General features: G+C 36.4%; 1 protein-coding gene across 2 annotated transcripts in view; it reads left to right on the forward strand.

Moving 5' to 3' along the window:
* Window positions 1-26,538, forward strand: part of ATP6V1C1 (ATPase H+ transporting V1 subunit C1) — a 65,697-nt gene that overhangs the window by 16,212 nt on the left and 22,947 nt on the right. For both annotated transcript variants that reach the window (XM_078153694.1, XM_020969689.2), the window contains exons 2-8: window positions 13,465-13,632; window positions 15,912-15,979; window positions 17,743-17,828; window positions 19,137-19,231; window positions 21,872-21,963; window positions 24,184-24,282; window positions 26,177-26,245. In XM_078153694.1, coding sequence (XP_078009820.1) covers window positions 13,501-13,632; window positions 15,912-15,979; window positions 17,743-17,828; window positions 19,137-19,231; window positions 21,872-21,963; window positions 24,184-24,282; window positions 26,177-26,245 — 641 coding nt within the window. In that variant the 5' untranslated portion in view covers window positions 13,465-13,500. The remainder of the gene's footprint in view (window positions 1-13,464; window positions 13,633-15,911; window positions 15,980-17,742; window positions 17,829-19,136; window positions 19,232-21,871; window positions 21,964-24,183; window positions 24,283-26,176; window positions 26,246-26,538) is intronic.

Here is a 26,538-nt window from a genome sequence, read left to right on the forward strand (position 1 = left end):
GAGCGCTTCAGATGCCAAGTGAAGATTTTGTGTTGAAGATGTGTGAGCTGGAGGGATGGGGGATATGGTTGGACCTGTGCTTTAGGAATTTGCAGTAGTGTTAAGGATGAATTGGAGAGGAGATGGACTGGAAGTGGGAAGACTAATTTAAAGTGAAGGCTGTTTTTTAATAGTTCGGGTTAAAGTGATGAGTCCCCAAATTGAGGGAGAAGGAAGATTCAACTCCCAAGTTGCCAACTTGGGTTATTGTAAGAATGTTGATACCATCAACAGACATGGGAAAGTTTGAAGAAACGCTCGATTGAGCGGGAATAGGGGCAGAATATTACAAGTTCTGTTTTCTTCCTGTTGTCAAGGCAGTAAACATTAAGTTACCTGCTATGTTCCAGGTACTGTGCTGAGTTCCAGGGATAAAAAGAAGGGGACAAAAGTTCCTGATCTCAAGGAGCCTACTATCTAATAGGGGAGACAACATACAAATAAATGTAGACGTACCTTGGAGATATTGCAGGTTCAGTTCCATACCACTGCAATAAAGCAAATAATGCAATAAAGTGAGTCACTTGAATTTTTTTGTTTCCCAGTGTATACAAAAGTTAAGTGTGTAATAGTAGTATGTCTTAAAAAATGTACGTACCTCAATTAAAAATACTTTATTACTAAAAAAAAGTTAACTACCATCTGAGCCTTCAGTAAGTCATGATCTTTTTGGTGGTGGAGGGTCTTGCCTTGATGTTGACAGCTGCTGACTGATCAGGGTGGTGGATGCTGAAGGCTGGGGTGGCTGTGGCAAGTTCTTAAAATAAGACGACAATGAAGTTTGCTGCTTGATTGACTCTTCCTTTCATCGAAACAATGAGAGACCGTTGTAGGGTTATTAATTGGCCTAATTTCAATATTGTTATCTCAGGGAATAGGGAAGCTGGAGGAGAGGGAGAGACACTGGGGGAGTGGTTGGTGGAATACTCAGAACACACATCATTTCTCAATTAATGGGATTTTAGTTCAGAACTTGAAGGAAGCTAGAAAGTGGCAATGAAGAGAATCCCAGGCACAGGAGATAGCCATGAAAATGCTGGGAGTTGGGAGATGGATTGTCTTGTTGGAGGCAGAGCAAGGAAGCCACTGTCACTAGATCACAGAGGACATGGTAGGGAATAAGGTGTAAGAAGACTGGAGATGTAGGAATGAGAGTTTATGAAAGATATTTGATCCTGGAAATAATTGGGGTCCACTGAGTTGATTGAAATGTCAGGGCAGGATGTGTGACATGTTCAGACCTGCACTTACACTTACTACACTCAGAAGATCAATTTGATAATTAAGTGGAGGATGGACTGGATTGGAGAGAGACTAGGCAGGGAGATCAAACAGAAGGCTATTGCAGTAGTCTAGATATGAGATGATGAAGGCTTTGACCCTTGTGGCAGTGTCAGAGAAGAGAAGTGGGTGTGTAGGAGCTATGTTGCAAAAGTGGAATCAACAGGACTTGGCAACAGATTGGATATGAAGGGTGAGAGAGAGGGAGTAGAGGATGACACCTAAGTTGCAGGCCTGGGTGAGTAGAAGTATGGTGGTGCTCTTGATAATAGAGGGGAAGGTTTGGGAGGAAAGATAAGTTTCAGTTTTTGGACATGTTGAGTTTAAGATGTCAACAGGACATTTAGTTCAAGATGTCAGATAGGCTGTTAGAAATGTGAAACTGGAGGACAGGGGGGTTAAGATTGGATGAGTAGACCTGAACATCATCTACCTAGATATTATGACTGAATCCATAGGAGCTGACAAGGTCACCAAGGGAAATCATATAGTGGAGGGAAAAAAGAGGGCCCAAGACTCAGCCTTGAGTTAGTGGGTGTGGCTTGGATGAAGATCCAACAAAAGACACTGAGAAAGGGAAGTCAGACAGGCAAGAGGAAGACTAGGAGAGAGCAGTGTCATGAAAACCTAGTGAGAAGAGAATGTCAAGGAGAAGAGCATGATCATGGAGAAGGGGTGATTGACAGAAGATTTTGAAAACTTATACTTCTGAGATCTTACTTTTTCATCTCTACTTTCAAGCCTTCAATTATCTCTAGGCAGATCATTCTCTGATCTGAAATCCAACCCTAACCTCTTGCCTGACCTCCAGTCTCGCATCACCAACTGCCTTTTGGACATTTCAAATTGACTGTTGCATAGGCATCTCAAACTTAACACGTCTAAAACACAGCTCATCTTTTTTTCCCGAGCCCTCCCCTCCTCACTGATTTTCTCCTCTCCTCAGAGGCTTAATCCCTCCCATACTTTCTCGTCTCCTCCAAGGGCCTTGGGTAAGCAATAATCTTCCTTTTCTTATGTGTCTTCTCCAGTCTTCTTTCATTCTGTTTATGAACATGTTCAGGTTTCTTAAGTCTCTTTAAAAAGAAAAAAACAAAACTCCCATAGGATCATAAATCTTGAGTTGGCCTCAAGGCCATCGAGTCCAGCTCCCTCATTTTCATGATGAAGGAATCAGATCCCAGGAGGTTAAGGGATTTGCCTGTGGTCACACAAATAGTAATCATCAGAGGCAGTATTTGATCCCAGGTTCTCTTACTCTACAGCTGGTGCTTTGCCACTGTGCTACTGTTCTGATTGGTGACTTGCCTTACTTTGCCCACTGCTTCCAGTGTCAGTGCCATCTTTGATTCATTTCACCCCCCAGACATATCCTGGCTGAATACCATGCTACTTCTTCTCTCCCCCCTACTTCTCCCCATCTAAGGACTTTATTTTGCTTCCAAAACTTACTGCTTGAAACATCACTGATAGTATTTGTATAAAGTATACTCTGTACATCAACTTGTTAATATTTATTTTATTTGCAAGAGTGACTCACCATTACCAGCAGACAGGGCCACAAACACAAACTTAAAACATGGCAACAGTTAAAATTACAAGCAAGACAGACTGAATTAGATGTTGACTGCTTCTCTTCTGTGTTCTCCTGTCTCAGTTCCCAGAAATTGATCTTAACTTTTGCCTCTGTTTTTCAGGGTTTTCTCCTCTTGCTTTTGATTTGAAGTCAGTGGATAACTTCAAACCAGTAATTATTGATTGATTGATAACCTTTAATTCTCATAGGAGAATAACAACATTTTCCAGCTTCTCAACTGATTTTTTTCAGGGTTTAGGGTTAGGAAAATAATTAAATTTCGCAAGAAATGCCAGGAAGCAGTTCCCTCCTGGAAACACTACTGTGTAATTAAGATTAAAAAAGAAAGAAAAACCAGTTCAGCAAACCTAAGCAACACACCTGCCATGTCAGAAAGTTTATGAAATATATGAAACATTCTTCATTCAGAGTCCCCAACTTGTGAGATAAAGGGGAAGAAGGTATTTTTTTTTAATACTTCTCTGGGTCAACTGTGGTCATTTTACTTCTATAGTATTTAGCTATTGGAGGTGATAGTGGCTTTTTTACTATTCCATTTATGGTATGTAGTATTTTTCTGGTTCTGCTTACTTCAGTCTGTATCAGTTTATATAAATAAATATTCTTGTGCTTTTCTGAATTCTTTATAATTTCTTATGATACAGTAATATTCCATCACTTTCATATACCATAGTTTTTTTTTATTTAGCTATTCACTCAGTTAGTGGATACTTTTTCACCTAGTTCTTTACTACCACAAATTGTTGCTATACATATTTTAGTGTATATGGGACTACTCTTTCTTTGGGGGGGTGTTATGTACCAATCAATAAGATCTCTGGGTCAAAGGGCATGGACATTTAGTTACATTTTTGAGATAATTCTAAATTTGTTTCCAGGAAGGTTATAATTCATAGCTTCACCAACATCTTGTTAGTGTTCCGGTCTTCCCACAGCCCCAACAATAATGACTATTTTCTTTTGTTATCTTGTTTAATATGCTTTATGTGAAGTGAAACCTCAGAGTTGTTTTACTGTTCATTTCTGTTATTCTTTATTGGAATAATACAAAATCAAGTAATAGTAAATAGTCGCAAGTAATAGTTTGCATTCTGCTGAGAACTTTTTGTTCATGTCCTTGGACAGTTTGCTCACTGGGGAGTGGCTCTTGGTCTTATATGTTGCTGCTAGTTCCCTATATATCTTGATATCAGTCAGACCTTTAGAGGTATCTGAAACAAAAAAAATTTTTCCCAACTATTTCACTCTATTTATATTAATTTTCTTAGTACAAAAGCTTTTCAAATTCATGAAATCAAATGATTTATTTTGTGATCACTTCTGTTTCTCATGTGGTCTAGAATTCTCTTGTAAATTGTAGGAATATATTCATATGTTGGTAGAGCTGTGGGTTGGTCTATCCTTTCTGGAAAGCCATTTGGAATTATGTAAGTAAAGGGACTAAAATGTGCATTGTTTTTGACTGAGAGATCCCACAGCTACCTTCAGGGAAGTCAATGTTTTGTTTTGGTTTTTTAAAGGCCTTGTATTCACTAGAGTTTTTTTTAACAGCAATTTTTGTAGTAACAAAGAACCAAAGCAGATACCCATTAATTGGAGAATGTTTGGACCAAGTTGTAGTATATGGATGTAATGGAACTGTGCTGTAAGAAATGGTGAATGTGATGATTATAGAGAATCAGGAAGAATTTATGAACTGATTGAGTTGGAATAAAGAGAACAAAGAAAACATCCTCAATGAACTGCAGTAGTGTATAGAAAGAACACCGATCTAAATTGAATACTTTGAAATGATAAAGACAAAGCTTGACCCCCCCCAAAAGAGGAATGAGAAGGTACTCCTCTTTTATTTGCTTTAATAGAGGACTATGGGTATACAACATGAATTATGTCATACGTTTTCAGTGTGTTTGATTGCACTGAATTATTTTTTCACATTGGGAAATGTTGGTAATATGAAAACAACAATCAAAATTTTTTTAGAAAAACGTTCTTAACTGGAAATTGAGGGGATGTTGGGATGTCCATCAGTTGGGGAATGGCTGAACAAGTTGTGGTATATGAATTTAGTGGAGTACTGTTGTGCTATATAAGAAATGATGAGCAGGTGGATTTCAGAAAAGCCTGGAATGACTTACATGAACTGATGCTGAGTGAAATGAGCAGAACCAGGAGAACGTTATACACAGTAACAGCAAGATTGTACGATGATCAACTATGATAGACTTAGCTCTTCTCAGCAATACAAAGAAAGATCTATGGAGTCTGAATGCAGATCAAAGCATACTATTTTCACCTTTTTTTTTTGCTTTCTCATGGTTTTTCCTTTTTGTTCTGATTCTTCTTTGATAACATGACTAATGTGGAAATATGATTAATATGATTGTATATATATAGCTTACATTGGATTGCTTTCTATCTTGAGGTGAGGGGAGGGAAAGGAGAGAGGGAGAAAAATTTGAAACTCAAAAATCTTTTAAAAGTAAATGTTGAGGGGCAGCTAGGTGGCACAGTGGATAGAGCACCAGCCCTGAAGTCAGGAGGACCTGAGTTCAAATCTGGCTTCAGACCAAACACTTGACACTTATTAGCTGTGTGACTCTGGGCAAGTCACTTAACCCCAATTGCCTTAAAAAAAAAGTAAATGTTGAAAACTATCTTCACATGTAATTGGGAAAAAATACTATTAAGTTGGGAAAAAATTCTCTTTCAGACATAGTTATGAAAGATGCCTCCATCCATTTTTCTTCAAATTTTAAAAACTTAAATATTTGTGTTAAGTACCATTTGGAACTAACTGATGTATGTGATATAGGTACTGGTTTAAATGGACTTTGCCAAATTTTGTTCAAGTTTTTCTAGCGGTTTTTAATGACTAAGGAGTCTTTCCCTCTAGTTTATATTCTTGGGTTATTGAGTTGCTGATTCTTATGTGCTTTACTGATCTGCTTTTTTTTAAACCAGTGCCAAGTAATTTTGGTGATTCTTGTCATGCTTCTACTTCTGCATCACCCATGCAACCTTTGCAAACTGACTTCCATCCATATTATGCTTTTGAAACTCTTTTCCCTATGATAAATGACCTCTTGATTGCCAAATGCAGAGGCCTTTTCTCGTTCCTCTTTCTCCATGACCTCTGCAGCTTTCAGTTCTCCGGACCACTTCTTCCTTCTTGGTGCCCTTTTCTCCCTGTTTCTGAGATACTACCTCTCTTGCTTTTTCTACTTCCATCTCTGACTCCATGTTCTCTTCCTGACCCTTTCATTTCATTTCAGTTCATCAGGATCCATTTGGCAACACTCTATGCTTGATTTTCTTTACTCCATACTTTCTTGGCAATTTCATTCCCTCCTCCTGATGCCTAAACTAACTTTTCTGTGCATATGACTTTCAAATCTCTCTACATGACATTTCTCCTACAGGGCATCTTCAGTGATGTTACTCCCTGACCCTCCCTTCATTGTGAGGTTCAGTCAGGAGAAAAATAGAAGAGACCTGTATTTATCATGAGTGATTTATTTGACTCACATACCTCCAACTAGCAATTATGGGAAGCAGGCTTGCAGCTTGCACTTTAGCTGAGATTCTCCCCTTCTTCCACAAATACAGGACTTCATATTCACTGGTTCACATCAGTTAATCAAAAACCATTTATTAAGCCCATGTTTTGTGTCCTTCAAGGGGAAGGAAAGAGGGAGAAAGGGAATAAGCATTTATATAGTGCCAGGCACTCTGCTAAGCAATTTACAAAAATTATCTCATTTGATCAGTTACTTAACAAACATTTATTCAGCTCTTACAGCATTCCAGGAACTGGGCTAAGCACTGGAGATGCAAAGAAAAGCAAAAACCTTGTCCCTGCCCTCAAGTAGCTCACGTTCTGACAGGGAAGACAACATGGAAACAGCTACATACAAATGAGCTATACACATTTTAAATGTGAAATAATCCCAGAGGGCAGGCACTTGCGGGGAGGGGGGAGAAACGGCCATGTCTGGGAAAGATCTCTTGCACAGCGTGGGGTTTGAGCTGAGTCTTGAGGGAAACAAAGACAGCTAAGAGGCAGAAGTGAAGAGAGAGCCTTCCAGAGCTGAGGGACAGCCAGTGTTTGAGGAAAAACAAGTAGGCTCATGTAGATGGATCCTTTTGTGTGCGTGTGGAGAACAGTAAACTATGAGAAGCCTGGAATGGTAGGAAGGGGTCAGGTTATATATCAAGACTTTTAAGTGCCAAACAAAGGACTTTACATTTGATCTTGGAGATAACAGGCATTGAAGTTCATTGAGTAGGGGTGGGTGACATATTCAGACCTATACCTTAGAAAAATCACTTTGGCAGATTAGTGGAGGATGAATTGGAGGGAGGAGAGGCCAATTGGAAGGCTGTGATGAGGTGGTGAGGCCCTGAGGTAGAGGAGTTGCTGTGTGAGTGGAGAGATGGGGAAATATAAAGGTAGAAATGTTGATTGTTAATGAATTGGCTATATGGGGTGAGTGAGAGCGAGGAGTTGAAGATGATACCAGGGTTGAGGCTTGGGTGACTGGGAGGAGGATGGTAAGGCCCTTGACAGTAATAGGAAAGTTTGTAATTGCTAAGTGCTGGCAATACAAGGGCGGAGATTAAATAGTTCCTGGCTTTGAAGAACTTATATTCTTTTGGGACAAACATGCACATATGTAAATATATTCAGAATAAAAGGCAATTTGGGGAGGATCAGGAAAAGCCTTGTGTAGGAGGTGGTGTTTGAGCTGAGATTTAAAGGAATATAGATATTCTGAGAGAGAGAAATGAGGAGTTTGGTCCAGGCATGGCAGACAACCTGTACAGGCTGGTACAAGTACTAGAGATACGAGATATAATGTTTTCTGTGATGATTGATCAGCAAGAAGGTCACTTTTATTTCTAGTGCTAACTGCCCTATTGCAGTCACTTATTACCACCTACTTGGACACTTTTAACAGCTAACACATCTTGATACTTTTACTTTTCTCGGAGTTCTAAACTGTCCTTCACCCTATTGAATAATCTTCCTTATTTGTTGATCTGATCAATAAATGCATTTTTCTTGCTCTTTTCTCTTCAGTGTCTTTTTAATTCGTACTGCATAAAATTCAAATTGTGCTCTAGAATGCAAGGCTTTCCCCACATCACTCTACTTTGTAACTTTCTATCTACCTCTTGTAGCAGATCTGCGTGCCTTTATTGATATTGTTTACTGTATCAGGATTTCTCCCTCCCAATTTTCCCCCTACTTCCTGAAAAAAAAAATCTCATATTCTAATCTTGATGATGCTTTTAAGGTTTGCCTCAAGTGCTGTTTTCTTCCATATTTTTTTTTATTGATAATGATTCTATCTTCCCCTTTTCCCCATTTGGTGTAACAGTCTTTCTCCTTGGACTGAAATTGTACCTGGCACATACTTCTTTTCTTTTAATGTTTTATTTTTTATTTTTTACTTTTAGGCAATTGGGGTTAAGTGACTTGCCCATGGTCACGCAGCTAGTAAGTGTCAAGTGTTTGGTCTGAGGCTGGATTTGAACTCAGGTTCTCCTGACTTCAGGGCCGGTGCTCTATCCATTGTGCCACCTAGCTGCCCCTATAATTAAACTTTTTATTTTTGGCTAGGCAGTGGGGTTAAGTGACTTGCCCAAGGCCACACAGCTAGTAAGTGTTATGTGTCTGAGACCAGATTTGAACTCAGGTCCTCCTGAATCCAGGGCCAGTGCTCTATCCACTGTGCCACCTAGCTGCCCCTATAATTAAACTTTTTAAAAAGACCTCTAACATACATACACATGCATGTACATCCACACATATATAAATTTTATCAGTTACTTCCTCCCCCTGTGATTCCTTCCTTTGTTGCTATGTATATATCTTCCAGTTAGATCATTGAGATTGATGTGCATATATGTTGAGAAGTCTGCTACACATATATACTCATCTTCTAATTCCGCTTTCTTCATTTAATCACAGAATGCTAGAGTCTGAAAGGAACTTATGGGTTGTTTCTAATTTTTCCACAGTTTCAGAGAATGCTATATAAGAATAATCTTTTTTTCTTTTTGTGTGCCTTTCTTAAGGCACATGCCTAGTAATGGAATTGTTGGGAATGATTTTTAGAACACTTGCATTGAATTGCCAGATTGCTCTCCAGAAAGATTCTTTTTGAAATTCAGTTAGCAAGTACTGAATTTTGTATTTTAGTTTACTTTTGTTAGTGTGGGTAGTTTTATAGGTAGTATTTCTGTTTTAATATGCATTTCTTTGATTATTAAATATCTTGAACTTTTTTTCTAGTAATTGGAAGACAGATACTCTTTTACAAATGTATATTGTTTCATTTTTTATTGTAGGTATTTGTATTTCTCCTGTCCTTCATAAGGTTGACCTCCATGAGGGTAGGAGCTGTGGTTTAATAATGATTATAGTATCCTCAGAGTCTGGTACATGATGCCCTGCAGATTTTAAGTGCTTAGCATTAATGTCTATTGAAATCGAGGGAGTAGAACTTTTTCAGGAGAAAAAAAGACAGCACTGTAGTTAGCCTTCCCATCTGTTTCCCAGTTAAGGAGATTCTTTTCTTAGGCCCATGGAAATGACCATGTCTGTGACTTGTTTAGAATAAGTTTATCTTTTCAAGGAGTGATGTACTATGGGGGAAAATTTCTGGAAGAAACGTGGTATGATGGGAAGAGCATCAGACTTAGAGATCGGAAACCTGGGTTCTAGTCTTGATTTTTACACTTTAGCTATTTGATCTCAGGCAAATCATTTAACTCTTCTGAACCCTAGTTTCTTCGTTAGTAAAATGAAATAGTTAAAAAATGATAGCTCGGGCTTCTAAGTTATAAGCTCTAACCTTTGAGTCTTGCTCTCTTGGGGAAGAACATTGCTCTGTCTGAGGAAAAAGGACAATCTTGTTTCTTGGGAGATCTTGTGTTGAAGATCTTTTAGTTTATTCGGTGCCATGCTTTGAGGACCCTAGATTTAACTAGGGTCTAGGTTAACTAGATTAACAGCATCTACTATGTACAAAACATTGAGTTAGGGTTGGAGGAGATTAATAATAATAGCTGATATTTATAGTTCTTTAAAGTTTGCAGTGCATTTTACATACATTATCTCATTTGATATGTAAATGAATAAGAGTTAGCTCCTGTCCCTAAGGAGCTTGCAGATTCATAGGATGATTAAGGCAAATATACAAGTAAGCAATATATAATACTACTAATTGTTAGTGGTAGTATTCTAGAGTTACAAAGTGCTAAGTAAGCTAAAAGAGAAAAATAAAAGGAAGTTCAGGCTCTAGGTTGAGAGGGTATGGGGCAATATCCAACATCATCTTATTTATTCAGTAGTCCCCAGCTAAAGCAAGGGGATAAGGTCCTCTGAGAAATTTCCCTTCCTACCTGTGCAAAAAGAAGACCTCAGGCCACATGTGGTCTTGAGGCCGCAGGTTCCCCACCTGGTAGTCTTAGAAGGGAGAAGTGGAACATTCGTCTCTTTGGATTTCCTAGTTATATAAGGGAGTGGAAATATATACTTAATCTAATTAAGTCATATCCTGTATAAATCTGCTAACCTCCCTTCTTATTTTCTTCCTCCCCCCCAAAAAAAAAAGAAGGAAGAAAAGAATAACTTTTCCAGAACTTCCAAGAGAAAAAAAATGTGACAGATACTTCCTGTAGTAATTGACTGGGGCAAATAATTTCCATTTTTGGAGACATTACATTTTTAGCATTTTAGTCCTTCTGTGTATGACTCTGAGAATCATAGATTTAAAAAATATCATAGTACTAACTGGATAGTAAGCTGTAGCATCACAGAATCTGAGAATTGCGAAATATATTTGAGATCATTTATTCCAGTCCACATCTAACAATTCCTCTACAGCATTTCTGACAACAAGGTCATCTGTCTTCTTTTTGAAGCTCTCCAAAGTTCAGAAAGGAATTTGGATAGGGCAGTTTTGTCACTGTTAGTAGATTTAGTATATACTCAAAAGAAAACCCTACACGTAACAAGTTCACAATTTCATTTACAGTGCTATTTTTTGTTCTTTGTACATTGAAATATTTGTGTTTTTTTACTATTTGTGCTTAACAATCAATAAGTTGAAACATTGAAAAAAAAGATGTCTGGTGATCTTGAAACTACTAAACTACTACACAGTCCATTCTACTTCTGTGTAGCTCTAATTGTTCTCTTCTTTTTATATCAAACCTAAATCTGCCTGTGTGCAGTTTATTGCTTTTTTTTTTATCCAGTTTCCTGGGTTCAAGCAGTCTAAGCCCTATTCTATACTGCAGTCCATGGAATGCTTCAAATGTATGCCCCTCCTTAAATCATCTTCTCCAAACTAAAGATCATTGGATCCTTTTACCAGTCTTCATATGACATTAACTACCATCCCATCCTAGATGCCGCCTAGATGCCCTTCAGTTTATCAGTGTCTTCCCTAAAATTTGGCACCTAGAATTGAATTCCAGGGCAGAACAAAATGAGACTTATTCTGAATACCATTTTTAACTCCTTATGTTTTCAAGTAATTAAATTCTTCCTCTTGATTTTTTTTAGCCCACTTAGATATTTTGCTCATGGATGTTCAGTGTCTTTCAGACAATATTTACTTATTTTTTAAAGAAAATGGAAAAAAAGTATCTTTAACCAACCCTTAGAAGAATTGAAGTCAAGTCAGCAAGCATTTATTGAGTACCTACTGTGTTACAGGGACTGTGATAAGTGCTAGAGATATAAAAGAAGGGAAAAATAGGTCCTGCTCTAAGTCTAATGAGGAGACAACATGCAAACAACTATGTGGTTGAGTTGTTTCAGTTATGTCCAGCTCTTTGTGACCCCATTTGGGGTTTTCTTGGCAAAGATACCAGAGTGGTTTGCTATTTCTTTCTTCAGTTCATTTCATAGAAGAGGAAACCGAGGCCTACATGATTAAGTGACTTGCCCAGATTCAAACAGCTAGTGTCTGAGGCCAGATTTGAAATCATGAAGATGAGTCTCCCTGACTCTAAGTCCAGTGCTCTATCCACTGTATCACCTAGCTACCCCAAGCAACCATGTTCAGTTGACGGGGAAGACATCACCATTAAGAGAGGCTGGGAAAGGCTTCCTGGAGAAGGTGGTATTTTTACTGGGACTTGAAGGAAGCTAAGGAAGCCAGGAGGTGGAGTTAAGGAGGGAGAGAATTCCAGGTATGGAGGATAGCTAGTGAAAATGTACAGCAAGGAGGATAGTGTCGCTGGATCTCAGAATATGTGGTAGGGAGTAAGGTTTAAAAGACTTTCAAAGGTAGGAAGGGGCCAGATTATGAAGGACAAGAGGGGGCTGAATGGCAATTTGTCTGGGTAGGGTAGACTACCCAGTTTTCAGGACTGGGTAGGCCTCTGATGTTCTTATGAATAGCTTGGTGGGATATAGAAAATAATGTGAGAGCATGCTGTATGCAATGATGTGCTAGACATAATTTAATGATATTATTGTTAAGACTTCATAGCTAAATCTTACCTTAAGATCTCTTAGCCCTCCTTAAATTGGTAGGCAGATTGCCTAGCTCAGTAACTTCTCCCTGACTAAGCCTTATAGGGATAGTGCTGCCGTGAGTTTGGTGTCCTGTGGTCCACTGCTCATTCTCCATTGTCCAGCTTGTGCCCTTTTCCATTCAGCATGTTCTGTGCCTGAAATTTTAGCTTGCCTTCACTTATCTCTCTTCCTATGGAACTGACTCTCTGCTGTATGGGGAAAACATGTTTCCAAATGGAACCAATGAACATTATGAGGGTGCATATGAATATCGGTTGCTATGCATGGGTTCAGTGAAATGTGTTGATTAAATTTAATTTTTTCCCAGTGGAACAATGAAGTCTATTTATCTTGGTTTTTCCAGCTGGGTGTTAATGGAAAATGCACTGGACTAAAAGTCAGGAAACTCTTTGTCTGCTACTACAACTAAATAAGTGACCTTGAATAAGTAACTTTACCTCTGGACTTGTTTTCTCATATATAGGATGAAAATATTGGACTAATAGTCAATTTTTTTTTTTTGGCTAGGCAGTGGGGTTAAGTGACTTGCCCAGGGTCACACAGCTAGCGTCAAGTGTCTAAGGTCAAATTTGAACTCGGGTCTTCCTGACTCCAGGGCCAGTGCTCTGTCCACTTAGCCACCTAGCTGCCCCAGGACTAACTGATTTTTGATGCCCTTTTAGCTCTCTTGGTCTATGATATGGATTTCTGAAATTTGTGGACTATAATTATTAGTATGAATAATTTATTTTAATGTAGTTTTTTGTGTTGCTCCCATATAAGTTTTGTTATTTCATAAATTTAGTACCTCAAGTTTCTTTATCTTTTATCTTACATTTAATCTATATTCTTTAAAAAATCCCTTTCCTGGTGAATAAATTTAATCAATATTTATTATTTAGAGGCATTGACATTTTGTATATTTCAGATTGTGAAGCTGTTATATTAAGAAACTGATGTAATTTAGAAATAAATTATACCTCACTGTATCCTTTTTCTATTTCAGTATCAATCTTATTTTTGGAAAAATTCCTTGATAAGCATGAGTGAGTTCTGGCTTATATCAGCTCCTGGGGAGAAAACATGCCAGCAAACATGGGAGAAATTACATGCAGCAACAACCAAAAGTAATAATCTTTCTATTAATTCAAAGTTCAACATTCCTGACTTAAAGGTAAATGAATGAATGCATGCATGTATAAACTAAATGCGTGCATTTGAAAGCTTTTATTAAAAGTTTATTTTGTGCCAAGTATAGGGGATTCAAATAGAAGGGATATGTTTTACTGTCAAGGAACGTTCTAATAGGGGTTTGGGGAGGTTTGAAGAGATAGCTTATGAGGGGTCAGCTTTGGGACAGATGGAAAGGCATGGTGGGGTGGAGTGCATAGGTAGTAATGTTTAATATTCCTTAGTGTGCAGTGCCAAGTGCTTCATTTTCTCAGATATCCAGCATAGGCATTTCAGTATTTGATTTCCTCATTATTAGCAAATGAGGAAAAGGCTAGCAGTATTCATTAGAGCTTTTCATAGAAAAAAGATGGCTGCATTTTGGGGAATTAAAGCACACACCAGAATTTAATTCTGTATTCAGACAATTCATGAAAAACTTAGAATTTTCCTACTTTTTTTGGACAATATTAGTATATATTTTATTTTTTAAAAGTACATTTTAATGCTGTTTGAGTAAACGCCATTGCTGCATAATAAATAAAGCATTCTGAGCTTGTTTTTCTACTTCAGTTTTCATGCTCTGACTTACATTCAGTTTTATATGTAGTTGTCTGGGGTCAAAGTTCTCTGCTACAACTAATGTGGGCATCCATTTGGATGTGTGAGTACAGATAAATTGAACTGTTACTGATATTCCTAGGAAGGAACTAGGAAGAAACACGGCCCTGAAATCAAACAGCGTTTCTGTTATTCTATTAACATCTTTCTTTGTTTAAAATTGAAGTATGAAAGGATGAGGATCTAGTGAAAATATTTGATGTATTCATAATTTTTTAGTGTATTGAAATGAAAATCTCATAGAATCATAGAGTTGGCAGGCCCTTCGAAGTCATTTAATCTGCTCCCTAATTTTGCATATGAGGTCCAGGGAAATTAGGTGACTTGCTTTAGATCACACAAGTTGTAAACAGCAGAGTTAGTGCTTGAACCCAGCTCTAGCATCCTCTTCGCTGTCCCATGATATTCCTTCAAATTGCTGAGGAGTACTTCTGAGCACCATAGCATATTTAATCATAGAACAACTTGAATGTGTTTTTGTTTTGTGAAAGAGAACATATTGTTTACTAAAATTGTGTTTCAGGGCTTCATCTATGTAATCATACTTACCATTAAATGGCAACAGATTGTTCTTACATTATAGCTAAACACACAATTTTGTGATTTTCGGAAGTTGCTAAAATTTAAAGTTCCACATTTTTGCACAATTTTATTAGTAACCACTTCTGAAGCTAATAAAAGCATCTTGTGTTTTTCTACATTACTCTCATATGACAACAGTAAAGTGACTTTCAACAACAACAACAAAAAACCACATTAAATGGCACCTCAGGTTTGATGAGAAGTAGGGGTTCTGGGATACAGATTTCCTTAATGATTTTGAAGTGATTGCAACTCTGTGTGACATTTATGAAAAATATAGGATGGTTTGATAGAGAATTGTGAGCTAAAATACAGTGAGCATGAGCAAGACTTTGGAATTACACTGAATCAGATAGTTTCTAATGATGCAGTGTAGCTATAGACTGCTAGGAAACAACAACAGTCAGTCAGTCAACAAGCATTTTGTAAGTGTTTACATGAATGAATGTTCAGGCACTGTGCCAAACACTGGAGATATAACAAAAAGGTGAAAACAGTTCCTGCCCTCAAGGAGCTCTCATTCTAATGGGGAAGACAACATTTTCATGGAGAGGTGTATATTAGAGATGTACAAAGTCAGTCAGTCAGCATTTATTAAATACCTAGTATGTGCCAGGCACTGTGCATCTCAGGATACAGAGAAAGGCAAAAGACAGTGCTTGCTCTCAGGCAGCTCATAGTCTAATGAGGGAGGCAAGATGCAGAGGACTATGTACCAACAAGGTATACACCGGATAAATCAGAGATAACTGAAAGAAGGAAGTCATTGACCTAAGAGAGAAGGCACTAGCATTGAGGAGGATTGAGAGAGCCTTCTGGTACAAGGTGGGATTTTAGCTGGGACATGAAGGGAGCCAAGAAGCAGAGGTGAGAAGGCAAATCTACTCACGAGGGACAGCCAGTGAAGCACATAAAGCCAGAACATGGAATGTCTTGTTGGAGCAAGAGCGGTGAGACCAGTGTTGCAGGGTATCCTCGGTGCTTAACAGAGTTCCTGCCACATAATAGGTGCTTAATAAATATTTGTTGATTGATTAATAGAAATAGAATGAGACTCAAGATATTGCTTTTTGATTTTAGGTTGGCACACTGGATGTTTTAGTTGGATTATCAGATGAATTGGCCAAACTGGATTCATTTGTGGAGGGGTAACAAGTTTTTTAATCTGCATATTATGGATTAAAATAAACCTTTGTAATTTGTTCATAATCTTTAGTCATTTAAGTTTAATAGTAGATAATGCTCATCTAGATAATTTTGGAAGATGGTTATTTTTTTAATGCACAAATTAAAATGAGAGGCTACAAGCAAAGACCATTTTAGGAAGGCTTTATTTCATATGTAGTTCTTTTAATTCTGAACTTCAGAATTATACTGTAATTTAAGATTGGGTGAACTGAGAATTACATAGAAGTCTCTGTTAACCTTATACACCTGTCTTGCAAGATATTGGCAGTTTTAGTTTAATAGGCAGCATTTTGAAATTCAGAAAAACATTACACCCTGGTCCTAAACATAGTTGTATCCACCATCCAAGCAAATTTTTTTTTCTAAGAGAAAGGCTAGTCCTGGATGAGTAGAGCTAATGAAGGTATCTATTCCCAACTTCCATAACTTCCTCATCTACAGATAATATATACCCTTGTGGCACTAGGCTTCAAAAGATTTTATAAATCTGCTTAGCAACTAAGCCTATTTAATGATAAAAAAACCAGTTCAATAGCAGATCTGATTCTTAAGAGCAAAAAAAAAAATCACCTAACAGACCAGGTAGTAATGGAAATAGTGCTGGTTTTTCCACTATCTCACTGTCAGTCTGGCACTAACATTTAATTGCTGTATGATCTGAGGGATACTAACTCTTTTATCAGATTTTAAGATCCTCTAGAATAAGTATCATGCCTCACATAACTTTGTATGCCACAGTATCTAAAAAAAGGTTTCTTATACCTGAATTTAATTCACCTCAGTTCACAACTAACATTTATGAAGTGATCAATAAAGTATTTCTTAAATTAATGATTCATTAATAATTCTAATTCATCCTTCACTTTTAAAACATTTTATTTATCTTTAATTTATGGAATAAAATGAGCTTTTCCATAACATAGTATAATGAAAAAAATGATTGCACATGAAACTGCAAATTTATTTTGTATGACTTGCTATTCCATTTAAATATATAATTCCTTCTCTTTTAATCTGTTATGTCTTAGTGAAGCTATTTCCAGTGCATGTCTGGAGTCCATTCCTCCATCATAGTTCTTATAGTTAAGTACTTTGTTCAAGCTTGTGATCATCTAATATGTGGAATGTTACAGTCTGTTTCGTGGAGTTACAGAATGTTAGAGTAATAAGGGATCTTAGAGATCATCTAATCCAGCACCTTTATTTACAGATGTGAATATTGTAAATTCATTTCAGCTTTGCTTTATGATTCTTGTTTATTGGTCTCAGAAGCCTTTGATGGAGTTTACCACCCAAAGAATTTAGGTAATCTATTGAAGATAGAGCCAGAACTAGAAGTTTCTCCTGCTCAACAATTCAGTGTTCTTTCTTTCTTTCTACTGGAGATACATCTTCTACTATTCCACCTTCTTTGCTTTTCCACTAATATCAGACACCATTGCTAATGTCCCTTTATTGTTCATCTTTATGTATTAAAACTTTAGTTGATGATTGCATCAGATGCAGAAATTTACTTTTAAGAAAAATCAAAGCAAAAATCACATGGTCCATCTTACTCTTGAAATAGAGTTTTTAGAAGGTAAGAGATTGTCCTTTATGGGCACTGCCGTATTAAAAGAGGACATATTTATTTATGATTATATGTTTTCATTATGCAAGTTAATAGTTTATTTATACTATCTTTATTTCTCTAAAATAATTACCATTTTTTTTCCTCACCAAGAGTTGTTAAGAAAGTAGCCCAATATATGTCTGATGTACTAGAAGATAGTAGAGATAAAGTTCAAGAAAACCTGTTGGCCAATGGAGGTAAGCCAAGGATTTTACGCAGTCTCACTATTTCATAAATTAGATATGAGTCATTATACTTAAAAAGCAGATAATGAAGTTAGCGTATAAACATTAAATACATACACCCTTGTTATATAGCAAAGTTGATTGTTAAAAGAATTTGGATGAATTGGACCAAGTTATGTCCTTTGAAATTTAACCACTTAAAATTGATATCACAGAAAATGTTCCCTATGAATGCTTTTATACCTTTGCTCTTTCCATAGTTTTGTTTACTCATGTTGTGTTTGAAAGAGCAAAATGATATGCCTCTACATGGTCCTAATGCAACACTCAGTACTTACTGTTACTTATTCAAGATATACAATACTACCTGTGTCTAAAAGTGTAAAACCTTTGTTCACTTGAGGGAAGCTGTATATTACACTTTGGGCTACACCAAGGGTCAACCAGCTACATACAGCAGGTAGGCCAAATCTGTCCCCATTGTGTTTAAAAGTGTTAAAATCTTTCTTGGCTAGCAGCAAGCCAGATTTGGCCAGTGAGCTGGAGTTTGCTGACTCTTGTGCTAGGGGTCGTGGAGATACAAACATAAAATACAGCCTTCCCTCAAGGAGTTTGCAATTTAATAGGTGTTCTTCTTCTGTATTAAGATAAGTGATTGTGCTTAAAATCTGATGCTTTCTAACTTACTTTCTTCTCCATCAGTGTAGATGTTTAATTTATCCTCTGCTACAAAAGATACCTTGGCTAAAATGTTGGCTATCTATTCCTAGAGATAGATGGATTTGTTAGTGGAGGGGAAAAGAATAGATTGGAGGAGGTATATGGAACAGGGAGGGTAACTTTGGAAGCTTATGGGAGGAAGAGAGTGGAGTGTTTACAGCTATTTTGGTTGTTTAAGGTAATTTGATAAAGAGGGGCCACAAGTTAGCCAGAGCCAACTTTTTGAGACTATATGTTATGATAAATATCTCATTTATGATTCTGCTTCACTTATCTAGGGTTTATCATAAAAAAGACTTGTCATCAGATTAGAAGAGGTCTTTTTGAGTTATTAATAAATAATAAGGTAATAATTAATGAGGCCTTAGATAAAATGGAGAAGTCATGTAATTAGTTTGTTATGAGGTTGGAATCCTGATTTCTGCACTTTTTTTGGTAAATGTAGCCCTCAAACTTATATAATAATTTACGATAATGAGATTTGTGGTTTCTGTTAACTTTCTCAAGGCCTTTTTCTCATTATAATAATGAATATTAAGCGTCTTAGAATTTCATTGTTGAATCTTTAGTAACTTAATTTAACTTATTCCTACATTTCAGTTGACTTGGTTACATATATAACAAGGTTCCAATGGGATATGGCCAAGTATCCAATCAAGCAGTCCCTGAAAAATATTTCTGAAATAATTGCCAAGGTAAGATCAGAGTAAAGACAGGACCTTAAAAATTTTATTTATTATATAGATGACTAACTGTGATACCTTTTTGCCAAATTAATTTGCTCATGTCACTGATTGAAATGCTAAATAACATTATGACTAAAGATCAGTTATATTTTTATTTCAACACATGAAAGTACATAAAAACATGCTTTTCCTGTGTTTATTCAAGCTACATGGTATGTTCAGTAAGCGTAATTTTTGCTTCTTTTGTAAATTACCAGCTAAATCCTAAAAATCTTTAAAACACATGAATATTACCAAAATCATCTCAAGAATAAATGGTTTCCCAGAAGATTTCTCCAGAAATTTCAATGAGGAAGGTAGTTAGGAACCAGTTCATTGTTTGCCAAGTTGTGGTGACCTGAACAGTTTGACTTTAGTTAGGATCTAAATTACCTTGACTGATTGCCCTTGCTCCCATTAAGTTCTGTTGTATGGGATGCTGTTCAATTAAATGTGAATGAAATCAGGAATCAAGAAGAATTTAACTCAAGTTACCTGAGTATTTTAGTAAAAATGAACAGTTTGATGTTTCATCTAAAATAGGTCCCTTACATGTTAATAAGTAGCTAGCATTTTTTTTACACAAGATCACACTATTGTCTGAGGAGGCACTTTATAACACATGAAAATAGACACCTCCCTCTGTAGTCAACTCTGTTATTTCTATGCAAATTATCCACTTAGTGAGCTATTCATGGCAAATTTGTCTCCCAGATGGCTTCTCCTTCTCATACTTCAGTTTTGTCTCCTTTTTAACATCTCTGACTCTTGGTTGGTGTGTATCCAGACCCTTGGTTGTTATATAAACAGATTTTATTATCAGCTTGAGAGACACATAATCCAGGAGGTAAATATGCCACAGAAAAAGCTATAGAATAAATATGAAAACCAAACAAGAATTTGGGGGGGACGGTGAAAGTTTTTTTTTTTAATGAACCAGTTTTCTCTTTGGTTACCATAATATAGTATTTAATTAAGAAGGGAAAATTTATATAATTGAAAAAAGAAACGAAGAGATAATAGTATCAAGGGGCATAATGCTTCATGAACCAAATTTTGGTAGACTGGAATCGACTTTTTGGTATTGGGATCAATTGGTCTATCTTACTCAATGCTCTTGAGGCATTAAATCTATTTGCAAACTTATAATTGTAAACAGTTGAACCTTAGTAATGCTGTAGTGGATACTTATGATTTTAGACAAAGTTGGAAACAAATTTACAGCTTATTAGGAAAAAACTGTGTTTGTTTTCAAACCCACCTCATTGGGGCCATCCTAGCATTTAGCCAGGTATTTTTTTTTCCTTTAGGACTATTACTAGGATTAAGTTCAAAGTGATAGATCTTTTAATTTGATAAGATCCGTGTTGAAAAACTTTGCTTCGTAGCATATGAATGATGCACAAAGTCATTTAAAGCAATTTTAATAGAATGCTTAAGTAAGTATTTTGCTTAATTATTAAATAAAGAACTTATTAAATTTGGCCATTTTTTTAGCTTGTGGAAACATCCAGGATGGGGATTATTTTCGGAAAATTTGATATTCATTATTGTGGTAGTCAGTAGATTCTAAATTTGGCAGTAATAGCTACAAACAAAACAGAGAAAATAAAACACTGTAAATTAAGAGTAGAAAAATTGCCCTAGGGAACAGTGGTAATCATGACCACAGTGCCTATCAATATCCGGTTATTGCAGGTATATTGAACACCCTAATTTCTCTTGTGAAGGTAATAGAAACAGATCCTTTCTTTGAATGCTGAACCAGTGGGTTGTTGGAAGCAGCAGCAGGAGCTTTCTGTTTTCTGTGGTAGGCTGAACTAAGACCTTTAGGCATTTCAAGGGCTGGCAATTACTGATGTCAAAGGAAAAGGAGAAAGGTGGCCCAGATTTCACTTATTGTTAATAACTTGTCATAATTGGCAAGCTTGTGTCAGAATTAGGATGAGGATAGAATGATAAAGTTTAGAGAACATTGAGGCTGCCTGCCTTGTTTTACAAATATGAGGAAACTGAGTCATATAGACATGTGTAGTTCATTTTAGAATGTATCCATTACTGACTAGTTTTGAAAATGCAGGCCTGTTGTATGATTTTTTTTCCTTCTATTTGGTTTAAGTGACTAAAGTACGTTCGTCCTTTTGCTAACATTATAACAGTGGAATGATGTCACGTGGTCAGTGAGTGAGACCTTGGTGGTCAGATGAGTTGTTTGCTTGTGTTATTTCCCCCCCATGATTTTGGATTCAGTCTGGAACAGATTTTTAATCACTTTTGTGACATTTGCAGATGGCACTTAACCATACTTTCTCAATTTCATTGAGACCATGTTCTAAGGTCACTTGATGCAGTAATAGTATATGGTTATGACAGAATTTTTTGAAATGATTTATTTTGGAAACATTATTTAGCCTTTTAGTAACTTTTAGCTAATAATATGCTTTTAAAATATTATATGAAATGTCCATTTTATTTATGGAAGAAAAATATCGCAGTGTTTCTGTTTAACAGGAAACCAAGTATCTGGCTCCAAATTCTTTTCTCTTTAGGAGTGAAAATAAGAAATTTGCTGATTAAATTTCTTTTTTTTTTTCTGTTTGATTTTTAAAGGGAGTAAATCAAATTGACAATGACTTGAAAGCCCGAGCATCTGCATATAACAATCTGAAAGGCAGTCTTCAGAATTTGGAAAGAAAGAATGCGTAAGTCTACCTATTCTTTGTTTGAATGTAAGCAGTTTGTGGAATATTATAGAGAGTATTGAAATAGACATGGTATTCTCCAGTAAGCTCAGTTTTCATATTTCTGTTAGCAAAATGGTGTTATTTTTTAATAATGTGGAAAAGATTTTTTTTTATAGAATTAAGGAAAGCTAAAAGAGATGAAGGTAAGGTTTATGGTGCTTGTTTAATAAATGATATCTTTAAAGTCAGAGATGATGAAGATTTTACAGGTAAACTGTACAGTTATTGTCACTGAAATCTTAATGTATCTATTTGTATAATTTCTTATAAAGTGAGAAATTGCGGGATACAGTAGTTCATGCCTACAATCCCTGCCAGTCTCAATCAAGTCAGGCATTTTTTTTTTTTAGGCTATTGGGATTAAGTGACTTGCCTAGGGTCACACAGTTAGTACGTGTCAAGTGTTTGGTCTGAGGTCGGATTTGAACTCAGCTACTCCTGACTTCAGGGCCAGTGCTTTATCCTCTGCACCACCTAGCTGCCCCCCCAGTTCAGGCATTCTGAGCTTCAATGAGCTAAGCTGATTGGGTCTCTGCATTAAGTTCAGCATTGGCATGGTGAACTCCCAAGAAAAGGGGGCCAACAGGTTGCCTTTTATATCATTGCTGTTTAGTCATATCAGTCAAGTCTGACTCTTTGTGACCCCCTTTTGGAGTTTTCCTGACAAAGATACTGGGGTAGTTTGTCATTTCCTTTTCCAGCTCATTTTATAGATGAGGAAACTGGGTTGAATTACTTGCCCAGGGTCAAAACAGCTAAGTTTCTGAGGCCAGATTTGAGCTCAGGAAGATGACTCTTCTAATTCTAAATCCGGTACTCTATCCACTTTGACACCTAGCTGCCCACCAGGTTGCTTAAGGAAGTACAAATTGGTCCAGGTCAGAAATCAAATAGATCAAAGCTCCATGCTGATGTGAGATAGATCAGGTTTCCAGTAGCCCATGTGCTTCCAGGCTGGGCTAGATAGAGAGACCCAGTCTTTTAAAAAATAACAATAATAATAATGGTAATAAAGTGAGAAATTCTTACGTAAGACAAATAACCAATAAACCAATTTATTACTTTTATGAAGATTTTTGCAATGAAATAAATCTGTATTTTTTTAACTTTTGTTTATTTGTGTGTGCTGTGAGTTGATTGTTATCTTAGAGACTTGGTAGACCTAAGTTGTATGAATAGGTGCAGCTGATGAGATAGTTAATTTTGGTGGTAGGGAAAGATCAGGAAATCTTCAATAGTGAAAAGCCATGACTGAAAGACTTAAGGATGTGAATTCAAGAATTATTTGAAATGGGACATGATTGTTTATTGGATTAATTGACTAAGACACAATAGTAGGGAGTATGCAGATGCACTTCTTTTTTTCAGATGCACTTTGGAACAGGGATTCCTAATCTGTGGCTTGTAAACTTATTTAAAAAAAATACTGCAGGGGCAGCTAAGTGGTGCAGAGGATAGAGCATGGGCCCTGGATTCAGGAGGACCTGAGTTCAAATCCTGCCTCAGACGCATAATACTTACTAGCTGTGTGACCCTGAGCAAGTCACTTAACCCCATTGCCTAGCCAAAAAAACAAAAACAAAACAAAAAAAAAAAAGCAAATAAAAAATACTGCAGTAATTATACTTAAGTATAATTGGTTTCTTCTGCAATCCCCATACATTTTATTTTATGCCGTTTAGAAACCTTATTCTGAGAAGTCCATAGGCTGCCAAAGGGTCTATGACTTTAAAAAAAAAAGAGAGTTAACCCTTGCTTTAGAGGGGGAAAAAATGTTGTAAATGTTTGCTTTGGTGTTTATTACATAAATGTGGTGGAATGAAGTTTTATGAAACAAATTAAAGTTATCAGTGTTTAATTTGAAGTACCTGTCAAGCAAGAGAATACCTTGTACAAATAAAGAGTAAAGGGTAAAATAGAAACAAAATTAAGAGGAATGCTGAGAGAGGAAAAATAATTTTGGTTATAATTGTTGTAATTCTCAGGTTACATTTTCACTAATTGCTCTTTATTAAAATGGTAATTATAGCTTCAATAGAATGTTATCCATGGTATCAATAAATGATATAAAAGTGTTATTTCCTTATTTCTATTAGTTTTATATGTGCGTGTTTTCAAATCTAATGGGTAGTTTTCTCTTCTTCACCCTGTTCTTCACTCCTCCCTTTTCTTCTACAGGGGAAGTTTATTAACTAGAAGCCTAGCAGAAATCGTAAAGAAAGATGACTTTGTCCTTGATTCAGAGTATCTCATCACATTATTGGTGGTAGTTCCAAAGTATGTACTCATGACACTAAAAAGTTTTAATTCTTAAAATGCAAGAAAAATATTCCATTTTCCTCCTTTATTTCTGTTTGAAATTGTTGGATTATTGAGTCCGTAAAATTACAATAAAAGTTTTTTACTTTGGTTCTTCCATATTGCCCACCACAGTAGAATCTGTGATGGAAATACCAGTTATAAATTGAAATAGTCCATTTACATAATTTGAAATGTATATTTTTAGAAGTGCTGAAGAATTTGCTTAGATTTATAAATCCACATTTTTAAGGGAAGCTGTTTTATTATTCTCTAAGAAATCTTGAGGTTAGGATGGTTTAGGTGTCTAAAATTAAGAGATGGGTCTTAAGAAGGTCCCTTCAGCCTGAGATACTTGTCAAACTAATGTTTACTTGAAGTTTAAATAAGCCTGCCTTCAACATTTAACTGTTACCTGAAGCAAAGCTTGAGTAGGGTTGGGATTTAGCAGAGGCATTTATACTAGCTCCTGTATTTTACCCTGTACATAATGAGATCCTCAGGGTTCAAGCTAAAGAGGGAGCTGCCAAGCAGTAAGCTTCCGGTCTTTCTACCCTATGTTGTCATCTAGGAAGAGGGATCCTCCCAGCAGTGCAGCTCATTGATACATGCTGGTGAAGAGAAGGTGTGTACAGTAATGGTGGCCACAGTGATGGTAGTCACAGTGAGCTCACCAGTGCCTTCTTCCTGCTGCTCAGACTGGGAGTAGTTTTCTTTTTGCCTAGAGAAAGTAGCTGCAGAACTCACCATAAATTTATAGAAATTAAAGTTTCGTATTTTTGGAATTGCAGGATCAAAGACTGAATTTTTTTTATCAGAGCAACACAAATCCTGGTTAAGGTCTTACATCTGTTTATCTGCGTATGTGTTGTATGTTTATAGTGGAGTTAAGGGCGGGATCTGTGATTTCATTAGTGTAGGTAGCCTCTAATGCAGGAAAGTGCCTTTTTTGTACCTTAGAACCCTAGAGAAGTTCAGTAACTTGCCCACAGTCTCATAGCCAGGATGTGATAGAACTTGAACCCAGGTCTTCCTGGCTCTGAGGCCATGTCTATCCACTGTACCATACTGCCTCTTGTATGTGGTATATTATGTATAAAAATACTATCAGTTGTATGACAAGAGCATTTATAACTTAATCTTGCTTTATAAATAAGTGATTTGCTTAACTGAATTATTAAATCACTCACAATTTTTGCCATTATACATGTTCAAAGGCTAGGAGAAATTTCTAATTTTGGGGTTTTTTGATAGTATTTTATGCTCCTTAATTGAAAACAGGATTCAAAAGCATGTCACTTGGAAAGTTAGTCTATACCTGTAATTTTGCTTCTCTAGGGTCAGAAATATAGTCAGTCTCCTTTTTCTCAGAAACATCAAAAAAACATGGCCTCCAGAGGAAATTGAACAATATTCCTGGTGTTACAGTCTTTTTTCACTTAATTTACATAACTTTAATATTCTTTGCTTTAAATAGCTATAGATTTTCCTACTCCCCCAAAATGCAACTGAAAGAAAATGGTATTATTGACATGTAATTACTTTACCTTAAATGAAGTACAGTTAGCAAATAAGATTATTAAAGTAATTGAAAGTGCATACTTTCTGTCATTCTTTATAAACTTAGATCTATGATGTTCTGCTTTTGAAACATGAAATAAAAGAGTGAGCTCTCCTAATGCATTTGAAGTTCACTTTTGTTAGAAAAGTTGAAGACTTTCTTGGTAAAGTAGATTTTAGGTATTAGGGAACACAAATGTTCTTTATATCTCTAAGAATTTTTTAGACACTCATAATTAATTACTTTATAGTTTTGTTTTTAAGTAAGAATTTTTTATTCTTTTCGAATACTTGTTGCATGCCTTTTTTGCAGGTTAAACCACAACGACTGGGTAAAGCAGTATGAAACATTGGCTGAGATGGTAGTCCCAAGGTCTAGCAAGTAAGTTCTTTTCACACTGCTTTTTAAAGATTCTTGATTTTGTGAATACAGTTTGCATAATCCAACTCCTCTGTATGCTGTGGCTAAAGAAATTAATCATATGATGGCCAACACTGGTGATGAGTTTCTCTGAACTTTGCTAGGGTGGTCCTTGAATGACAGAGATGGGTTTTTTGCTTTATCGAGGGCTTTCTTATATATCAGGGCCTGCCAGAGCTTGAATTCTATGGTGTAGTCTTGGAGAACTGAGGCTTGCCTCCATGCCATATTAAGGTATTGACTCATGAAACTTT

The sequence above is a fragment of the Phascolarctos cinereus genome, unplaced genomic scaffold (genome assembly GCF_003287225.1).
Source record: "Phascolarctos cinereus isolate Bilbo 61053 unplaced genomic scaffold, phaCin_HiC Scaffold_4;HRSCAF=312, whole genome shotgun sequence".
Classification (NCBI taxonomy): Eukaryota; Metazoa; Chordata; class Mammalia; order Diprotodontia; family Phascolarctidae; genus Phascolarctos; species Phascolarctos cinereus.